This window comes from Pelophylax lessonae (assembly GCF_965119305.1).
Source record: "Pelophylax lessonae genome assembly, chromosome: 3".
In the NCBI taxonomy this organism is placed as follows: domain Eukaryota; kingdom Metazoa; phylum Chordata; class Amphibia; order Anura; family Ranidae; genus Pelophylax; species Pelophylax lessonae.
The window spans coordinates 625549432-625560156 of record NC_138770.1 but is presented as its reverse complement, the minus strand read 5'-3'; the positions used below and the strand labels follow the sequence as shown (position 1 = coordinate 625560156).

General features: G+C 43.7%; 1 protein-coding gene across 1 annotated transcript; it reads left to right on the top strand.

Annotated features, from left to right (window-relative positions):
- Positions 1-1139: 1139 nt before the first annotated feature.
- LOC309551289 (E3 SUMO-protein ligase ZBED1-like) lies at positions 1140-2255 on the top strand (the record flags this gene model as incomplete). Its single annotated transcript, XM_082251813.1, has 2 exons — positions 1140-1586; positions 1797-2255. 2 exons carry the CDS (start codon positions 1140-1142, stop codon positions 2253-2255), a joined length of 906 nt encoding a protein of 301 aa, XP_082107939.1.
- Between the last annotated feature and the right edge of the window lie 8470 nt (positions 2256-10725).

The following is a 10725-nucleotide window of genomic DNA, read 5'->3' as shown; positions in this document are numbered from 1 at the left end:
TTGCTTGGTTAACTTGTTGCGGCTTAGTTTACAAGTTTTTTTTTTTTTATTTTTTTTTTAAACACTGACAGAGTTTGGCAACTTACGTCATCCGTCTCCGTCACATACGTGGTAGTATGGTGGTAATGGCAGAAGGAGAAAAAGATCGAGAGATAAAAAATGCACCTAGCGTTTTAAGAGCAAACATCTGGGCACATTTCGGATTTTATGAACACACAGGGAAGCGTGAGTTGGACAAGACACACGCCGTATGTAAAGCCTGTCACACAAAAATTAAATACCTAGGGAATACTACGAACTTGAGAAACCATGTTAGCCGTTTTCACTCTGAGTTAGTAACACCTGTCGCCACCAGCAGTGCCACCACTGCCAAGGAAAGACTGCTAGACCCAGATCAGCCAAGAATTGATGCCATACTGTCAACTTATCCGCCCAACTCAGAAAAAGGGAAGAAACTAACCAAAGCTGTGGCAGCTTTCATCGCCAAGGACCTACGGCCTTACTCAGTTGTGGACAACGCTGGGTTTCGCTACCTTGTGAAGACGCTAGAGCCACGTTATAAGATCCCATCACGCAGGCACTTTACAGAAAACGTTATACCTGCACTTTACCACGACACCAAAGCTCAGGTACTTGCGTCAATGAACCAAGCCAGTCGAGTCGCAATAACGTGTGATTCATGGACGTCAGTCACAACGGAGTCCTATGTTACAATAACAGCACATTACGTTACTAAGGACTGGCAGGTCTTGTCACATGTGTTGCAAACAAGAGCCATTTATGAGTCTCACACAGGTGCTCATCTGGCAGAGCTACTGTCTCATGTTGTGGAAGAATGGCAGCTGTCTGATAAATCTGTAGTGCTTGTGACCGACAACGCGGCGAACATGATAGTTGCAGCTCAAGTTGGTAAATTTCCTCATGTTAAATGTTTTGCCCATACACTCAATCTTGCATGTCAGCGGGCACTGAAAGGGGCCACGCTCTCCAGGCTTCTCGCCAGAGTGCGACGAATATCCACATTCTTCCATCGCAGCACTAGAGCAAGCCACTGTCTAAAAGAGAAACAGAAATGTCTGGGCCTGAAGAATCATAAGCTAATAACTGATGTGCCAACAAGATGGAACAGCGCATATGACATGGTCGAGAGGTTCTTAGAACAACAACCTGCAGTTTGTGCCACCTTGCTGTCTCCAGAAGTCAGAAAAGGAGAGTCTGATCTCTGCACTCTCAATGAAACAGATGTGTCAAATGCAGAGGACGCTGTGAGTGCATTAAAGCCAATGAAGGATGCAACCTTGCTGATGTCAGAAGAGCGCAACCCAACAGTGTCTCTCATTGCCCCTCTAAATGCACAACTGCTCCAGAGCATGACAGACACCATGGGAGACACAGCCATGACCCATGAGATCAAGAATGCCATCAAAACAGATCTCCTGAAGAGGTACAGCAGTGAGGCAGAGAAGAAGATCCTTCATACAGCCTCTGCTCTGGATCCTCGCTTTAAAGGACTGCCTTTTATTCTCACAGAGGAGGAGAGATCGGAGATATACAGAGGAGTGACTGAGGAGGCTGCATCTTTGGAGGTAATTAGAATTTCATCATGTTTCCTGCCAGACAGCTAGACGCTCAGCTACATTGTGTTGTGTAATAACATGCCCTGATTCACTGATGCGGTGTGGGAAGTGGAACTGTATGGTATGGATTACCGTGCAGTTTCCCACACCTCATCAATGAATCACACTCTTAGTCAGTTCAGCTCTTCTTATACTATTATCTTTTGTTCAAACACACAGATTACATCTAATAGAAGGACAAATGTGGATGAAGTGCCTAGGGAAAAAGCAACTGTGGAAGAAGAAACAACACCCATTGAGGACAGCCATTCTCCTCCCAAAAAAAAGGCCACAACATCGCTGCTCATGACTTTGCTGGGGCAGTCTTTCACTGATGGTGCAATAGAACCTAAGACCCCCTTTGCCAAGGCAGAAGACGAAATGGAAAAATATTGTAAAGCCCCACCTCTGCCTCTCACTGAGGACCCTTTAAAATGGTGGCGTGAGCATGAGGTCATATTCCCCCTCCTCTCTCAGCTGTCAAAGCACTACTTGTGTATCCCAGGTACAAGTGTATCTGCAGAGCGGGTTTTCTCTACTGCAGGAGATGTTATAACAGCGAAAAGAAGCAGTCTTAAACCTGAGCATGTGGATCATCTAGTGTTCTTACAGAAAAACCTACATATTCCCAAATGCTAAGCACTGAAATAATTACTAATTCATGTTTTTAATGAATTAGTAATTACTAATTCAGTCTGCCGCCAGTCACCAGTCAGTCACATCACCAGTCTTGTTTTATAGCTTTATAGCACTGATGGTTTGTTTTTGAAGATTGTCCTGTCCAATGTGTCCATTTCCAATCCGTTCCGTTGCTTCACACTAAAAGTGTCTAGGCAAGTAGGCAGGGGTTCATTTAACCCTCAACCAAATAAATAATATTAAAGTGTATTTTCTTCTAGACAACTGACTGACACCAAGCCAGCCACGGTGCAGCATTATAGGAAGGAAAATCATTGAGAGAAATAACTTGTACATTTGAAGCTTAACCTCGAGTAAATCTTATCTTATTGGATCACAAACACCAATTGTGGATTCTTGTGTAATATACTATATTTGTGAGTTTGTGAATGTGACCCCCATAGGATTTCCTCAAGGTTAAGCTTCAGTTTACAATTTATTCTCTCAAGGATTTTCCTTCCTCTAATGGTGGCTTGTTGGCTAGCTTGGCTTCAGTTACAGATGTAATCGACATGGTAGAGTGCTGCTCAGTGCAGTGCAGGTAAAGTTTTCTTTCTGTAACGTGACTGACTGACTGTCGTGACAACTCAAGAGCTCATAACGCAGCTCTAGCATTAACTCAACACACACACACAGTGTGTGAGTGTGTGTGTTGAGTTGATGCTGAGGCTGCGTATAAGCTTTTGAGTTGTCACGAGTCACGACACACACTGTGTTTAGTCGACTGGCAATGGCAGGGGCAAACACAATCGCAGTGAACCTGGAACATTTTATATTTTTTACAGCTTTTCTGGCACTGGAGAGATGGAGAATTACTTGTTTTCAAAAATGGTCCATTCACATAAGTGAATTGATAATTATTTAAGCTTAAGCTTATATTTGTATAACTCCCCTCTAGCAGCCATCAACTCACTTCACTTGAGTTGACTGGCAGTTGCAGGGGGAAACAAACATCACGGTGAACATGGAAGTTATGCAGCAGTGCACTATTGCCAGGTTCACCTTTGATATTTGCTACTAGTCAGGAAGTGCTCTGTTTTGTAGAGGACAGGTTATGGCACACACCTGGAATTTATTGCAACGCATGTCTGTCTGCTGGTCTGTTGTACTCTGTAGCAATAGCAAGTGTAGGGGGTTCCCTCAACCAAACAAATACTAAAGGTAAAAGTGTATCTAGACAACTGAAGGCAAGCCAGGCAGCCACGGTACAGGAAAGGACATCCTTGAAAGATTAAATCAATCATACATTGAAGCATAAAACCTTGATTAAATCTTTACTGGATCACAAATACACACAAACCTGACATAACCTATATGCCTTGAGTTGTACCAGTGTGCCAATGCCAAACCTTTCTTCAGTTCTCATGATTCTGATGCAGACAATCGTGTTGTGTGTTTTTTTGTGATCCCATGAAGATTTACTCAAGGTTTAAGCTTCAGTTGATGATTTACTCTGTCAAGGGTTTTCCTTCCTCTAATGGTGGCTTTGGCTTGGCTTCAGTTGGGTTTAATCGTGGTAGAGACAGAGACTGTCTGCAGGACAGGTAACGTTTTCTGTAAAGTAAGTGACATAAAAGTGACATAAGTGAATTGATAAGCTTAAAGCTTATATTTGTAACTCCCCTCTAGCAGCCAATCCATCAACTCACTTGAGTTGACTGGCAGTTGCAGAGGGAAACAAACATCACGGTGAACATGGAAGTTATGCAGCAGTGCACTATTGCCAGGTTCACCCTTGATGTTTGCTACTAGTCAGGAAGTGCTCTGTTTTGTAGAGGACAGGTTATGGCACACCTGGAATTTATTGCAATGCATATTCACATAAAAGGATTTATATATAATGTTTTGTGGGAATTTATGATGACCATTTTCACAAGAATATTAGCTTGGCTGGCTGGCTGGCTGGCTTCTTCTATCTTGGCTTGCCTTAAAGTACAACTATAGGCCAAACTTTATCCAAAATCCAAAAAGTTTTGCCTTTAGTTGTACTTTAAATGGTGGTAGGCCTGGCTTATATTAATATTTTCTTTTATGAAGCAGTAAACTGCACTACTACAGTTTTTTTACTAATTTTACTGTTACTTCTAGTAAAATACTAGTGTTGTTGTCTGTCTCTGCTATGCTGTTTGCATTTTCAGACCTTCCTATATGTTTGCAGTGCAAGTGCACTAAAGTATGCAGGGCTTGCAGGCCATGACAGGGTCCAGGAAAGTGTCCTTTGAAGCAAATGAAAATAAAAAGGATTCTTTTATTTGTGACTGCTTGATTGTTTGTTTTTTTTTTATAAAGTTTTGAAAACCATTGGGCAGTGGGCTGGGCATGGGCATTGGGCAGTAATCGTGATGCATCGTGATGCATCGCGGAATCGAATCGTATCGAATCGCGACCCTAATAATCGTAATCGCATCGAATCGTGAGGTAAGTGAAGATGCACAGCCCTAGAATTGTCCCTTGAAAAACATTATAAAGAAGAATACACGTAATTAATCCTTTTCTCAAAAAGCACCATTATAGCAAACAAAAAAGTAGGGGGCAAACACAAAGGGGCAAAAAATGAGATTGTTGCTTGAACAGCATTGATTTGAACTATTTTAAACTCTTTTGAACGGTCACTGTGCTCCTGTATGCTTGTAAAGATATTTGTGTCGCTTTCTCTTCTTATCGTATAACAGTGATTTGAAATGTTCCTTATCATGAGTTTCTTTAAAAGAATTGTATGGGTGTAACATGTTATCTACAATTTACATCACATGTGTTCTATGGATAATAAGGTTCAGCAAGTTTTCTCGTATTATATGTGTAGGAGGAGAAGCAGAATGGTAAAATCAATATTCTGACTAATGGACTATTGAGGGATTAGCGGGTGAAAGGGGTCTTGAATTGCAAATGAACTCTAGTGTGTTCTGTTCCTGAATAACAGCTTGCAAGCTAATGCTATTGCCCTTTTTTTTTATAAGCAATGCTAATCGATAGCTATTTTACAGTGACCCACAGCAATGGACAGTTTTAAAATAAAATTATGAAATCCAATCTGGACTCTTTTAACCTTGCCCGAATTTAATCTTGTTTTTAAAGCTGGGCTACAGGTACAAACATATTTATTTAGATATATTCCTTAACCACTTTAACCACTTTATATTCCTTAACCACTTTAAGACCGGAAGGATTTTCCCCCTTAACCACTTAAGCCCCGGAAGATTTTACCCCCTTCCTGACCAGGGCCTATTTTGCGATTCGGCACTGCGTGACTTTAACGGACAATTGCGCGGTCGTGCGACGCTGTACCTAAACGAATTTGAAGTCCTTTTTTTCCCACAAACAGAGATTTATTTTGGTGGTATTTGATCACCTGTGCGATTTTTACTTTTTGCGCTATAAACAAAAAAAGAGTGTAAATTTTGCAAAAATAACAATATTTTTCACATTTTTTTATATGAAATTCCCCCAAAAAAAATGTAAAAATCAAAATTTTTTAACATTTTCGGCCAATTTGTTTTATGCTACATATGTTTGGTAAAAAAAGATCGCAAAAAGCGTATTTTGATTGGTTTGTGCAAAAGTTATTGCGTTTACTAACTAAGGGAAAGATTTCTGTCATTTTTGTTGTTTTTTTTTTTTTAACGAGTAATGGCGACGATCTGCGATTTTTTTTTGCGGGACTGCGACATTGCGGCGGACAGATTGGACCCTTGACTGACATTTTTGACACTTTTGGGGTTACCAGTGACATTACTGCAGTAATCAGTGCTATAAATATGCACTGTTACTGCAAAATGACACTGGCAGGGAAGGGGTTAACTTTATTGGGGAAGGAGGGGTTAAGTGTGTCCCTAGGGGCGTGCTTCTAACTGTGATTGGACATGGCTACTGGTGTAGGAACAGTGATCAACGGTCCTACATAGCAGGACCGTATGATCACCATTCCTACACAGGGGAGAATGACAGGCGGCTTTGTTTACATTAGCCGCCTGCCTTTCTCCCTTCACGGCGGACGATCGCGAGTGACCGGCGGACATCGGGTCCGCCGGTCACATGCACGGACTTCCCAGGGAACGAGCCGGGGCGGGCGAGCGCTCGCCCGCTATTGGCTCACAAGCAAGTGACAGGCTAGCATATGTATATGTACAGTATATGTACTTGCAGCGGTCGGCAACCGGTTAAAGCTGGGCTACAGGTACAAACATATATGGGGCCGCACAGTGGTGTAGTGGTTAGCACTTTCGCCTAGCAGCAAGAGGGTCCCTGGTTTGAATCCCAACCACGACACTACCTGCCTGGAGTTCTGTTCTGGCTTCCTCCCACACTCCAAAGACATGCTGGTAGGTTAATTGGATCCTGTATAAAATGGGCCCTACTATGTATGTATGTATGAATGTGAGTTAGGGACCTTAGATTGTAAGCTCCTTGAGGGCAGGGACTGATGTGAATGTGTAATGTATATGTAAAGCGCTGCGTAAATTGACAGCGCTATATAAGTACCTGAAATAAATAAATAAAAAAATTTAGAAATATTCCTTAACCACTTTAAGACCGGAAGGATTTGCCCCATTAATGACCAGGCCCTATTTTGCGATTCGGCACTGCGTTACTTTAACGGACAATTGCGTGGTCGTGCGACGCTGTACCCAAATAAAATTGATGTCCTTTTTTCCCACAAATAGAGCTTTCTTTTGGTGGTATTTGATCACCCGTGCAATTTTTTTATTTTTTGCGCTATAAACAAAAAAAGAGCGACAATCTTGAAAAAAAAAAAAATATTTTTTTTCACAATTTTTTTTCACAATCAAAAAAGTGTCCTGCGTGTTTTTTGAGCACTGCAATGCAGTTCAGATACGAATTCCATTCGATTTGAATCACACATAGGATCAGTTCTGAAGATGTATTTGATCCAAAAAAACAGCGTGGGGGCCCTCCCCAATCTATACCAGGCCCTTTTCGGGTCTGGTATGGATTTTAGGGGGAATCCCACAGCAAAATGAAAAAAAAAAAAAAAGGCATGGGGTCTTCCCCCAAATCCATACCAGACCCTTAGGTTTGGTATGGATTTTTTAGGGGAACCCCCATACTAAAATGTGTTAAAAAATGGTGTGGGGTCTCCCCCAAAATCCATACCAGACCCTTATCCGAGCATGCAGCCTGGCAGGCCAGGAAGGGGGGGGTGAGCACCCCTCCCCCTCCCTCCTGAACAATACCAGGCCACATGCCCTTAACATTGGGGGGTGCTTTGGGACAGCAGGGGCACTGCCCCCCACCCCAAAGTCCCCATGTTGATGGGGACAAGGGCCTCTTCCCCACAACCCTGGGCGATGGTTGTGGGGGTCTGCAGTCAGGGGGCTTATCGGAACCTGGAAGCCCCCTTTAACAAGGGGGCTCCAAGACCCCGGACTCCCTATGTGAATGAGTATGGGGTACATTGTACTCCTACTCATTCACCAAAAAAAAGTAGCAAAAAGATAAATAATTAATAAATAAATAAATAAATAAAAACACACACACACACAGTTTTTGACAACTCCTTTATTAAAAATAAAAAACAATGCCCCCCCCCCATGTAAATCCATCATCAATCACAATGAACGCCGCAACCACTGACCCGAATAAAGAACCACTGTCACGTCACTGACTGATATTTGCTTATCCAAGGGTCTAGCTTTAAAGAGGCAGCCCACTTAATTCTGATATATTAGTTTATGGCAGATACTGAGGAGTTAAACCACCTGACCGTTTCTTATTTCTCTGAGACTCTTGAAGAGAGCTCTGTGCTGAGTTACTGGCTCTGCACAACTACTGTGGCCCTTATGAGGGGTCACACTCTCTCTATTGGGTTTTTTGTTTATTTTATATTATGGAGAGTGTAACATGAGGAAATGGAAGCCACAAAGTTAGGTGGGAACATCCAAAACTCCCAAGAGGAAACCCGATATGTAAGAAGCTAGCGGCCTACTCAGTCCACAATGGTCCACCTATAATGAAAATATAACTTTAAGACAGTCTGATTCTTAAGCCCCGTACACACGTACCGATCGTCGTCATACAAACGTTCGTCTTTTGTCCCCGGGATGTCGATGTCTGTTGAAAAGTGCAAAGACTGCCCAAGAATTTTGTCCGCCGACTACAGCCGACTGCAGAAGTGATGTCATGTGATGGTTAACTTTCCCTGTGTTTTTTCTTTTCTGAGCATGCCCAGTCTTGCTAATCTGCGGTCTGTCGGCAGAATTCTGTACTGACTGGCGAACAATCGTCCGTTCTGGTGTCGGCATACAAAAATTTTTATGTTTGCAAGAAAGACTCTTGTCCGCAGAATGTGCGCAGACAGCTGTCGGAGGCACCATACTAACAAGCGTACAATCGGCAGATCTTTCGTCCGCCGATGTTTGTATGCCGACGATCGGTACGTGTGTACGGGCCTTTAGATAGATCTAAATTGCCATCACACATGAAATTCAGGATAGATCCTTTAAGTGTGCTGTAGCCATTAACTAAAATCTAAATTGCTGACACCACCTATGTAATACCTGAAATTTCAGGTCAAGCTGATACCTAAATTGCTTCACATTATTGCTAAAACGGAAAAGCAGAAGCAGAGCAGGGCTATTAGATACAAATTAAACATACCATTGTATGCTTTAGTGTTCGGAGGGCAAGGTATCTACAGTAGTTCTGTACATACAGCGTTTCCTTACTTTTAAAGTCAGAACTGAAAAATTAAGAACAAAAGTTTTTTTTTTTTTTATACTAAAGAAAATAAAGAATCTTGCATATCAATATTTTTTATCCAGGTGAGTCAGTAGGTGGAGCTTTGGCTGCTTTTGTAACAATCCACCTTGTTCCCAGTCAATGTTTTTTACAGGGAAACGCGTTGGGAGGAGCTGAATTTTGTGAAGTCATCACGTACCAGCCTGCAAACGAGGTCCAGGGCTTTGTGTTTGTTTTTTGCCTTCTAACGTTTGTCTTCAAATAAATGCAATGGTTATTTTTATGTACCACTCTCCCTGTAGGGCTTGCTGTGTGTTGACTTCTTGATCTCCCTCTGATTACCTGCAGACAGTCTCTAGGGGATTTTTCACACATCCATCCTTACTCCCATTTGCTCGTTACTCAATAAACAGTCCAGGGTATTTGGTTTTTTATTTATTGTGGAACTTTGATGGGAGAAGGGAATAGTGGGATACTCCAACTGAACTATTCACAGTAGATAAGGACAACTCTCACTTGGCCTCACCAAGTTATTTGTGGAAGCAGACACACTGCTTTAACCTCACTGCCACTTGTATGGAAGAATTAAGTCCTCTTGTTCTCTTTGGCAGCAGACTTGATGCAACTACTTTATCTTCAGGACACTCTCTAGCATCTCCTGGACTGATACCCATCTACTGACTCTTCTAGCAGAAAGGATGGCCCTCACATGACAGGCCCTATGACACAGATCTGTACTCGCTGTAGACAGAATCAGATCCTTTCCAGTGTCCCCCTTCCAGTCAGCTCTGCAGGACATCTGGGTTCAGCTCCTATCTGACTTTTGTCAAGATCCGGACTGGTAGCAGGAGCGGTGCAGGGAGTGGATCCTCTGTGTCAGTGAGGGAATGGCGTGGACCGTACCAGTTCTAAGTAGTTACTGGTTTTCACCAGAGCCCGCCACAAGGCGGGATGGTCTTGCTGCGGCGGTAACTACCAGGTCGTGTCCTCCGGTAGCGGCTCAACCTTACTGACTGCTGAGACAAGCGTAGTACAAAAGGGACAGGCAGAGACGTAGTCAGACGTAGCAAAGGTCAGGGCAGGCAGCACAGGTTCAGAGGCGGTAATCGTTAGCAAAGGGTTCGGCAACAGGCAAGGGATTACACAAATAACGCTTTCACTAGGGCACTGAGGCAACAAAGATCCGGCAAGGGCAGGAAGGGGCAGGTCACTTATATATGAAACAGGAAGGGAGGTTTGGACCAGGCACCAATTACTGATGCACTGGCCCTTTAAATTTCATGCCCTATGGTGCAGGGACTCTCCTCCGGCTCTATCCTCAGGCTCTCTCCTCCGCTCCCTGCTCACGTGGTTCCCGGCGCGTGCACCCTATGGTGCAGGGGCGCGCGTGCCGGGAACCACGTGAGCAGGGAGCGGAGGAGAGACCCGGAGCGGGCACAGGTGAGTGGATCTGGGACGAATGCCGCGAGTGCTCCGGTCCAGGAGCAGGGACTGGAGCGCTCAGCGTTACAACTTTCAGGCCCTCAGGTTGACCACCTGAGGCCACATGGCAGCTTCTACAGAGGAGGAGCAGCCACCCCCTCCCTCCGGGACCCCGCTTCCCAGCCAAAGACCCCGAGCACATGTGCCCTTGTTATTTATACAGTCACCCAGCATGCACCGATACCCTTTTCTCTGCCAATCTCCAGGGCTGTAACAATGCCTGTGCCCTCACTTGTCAAGATTCCTCTCACTG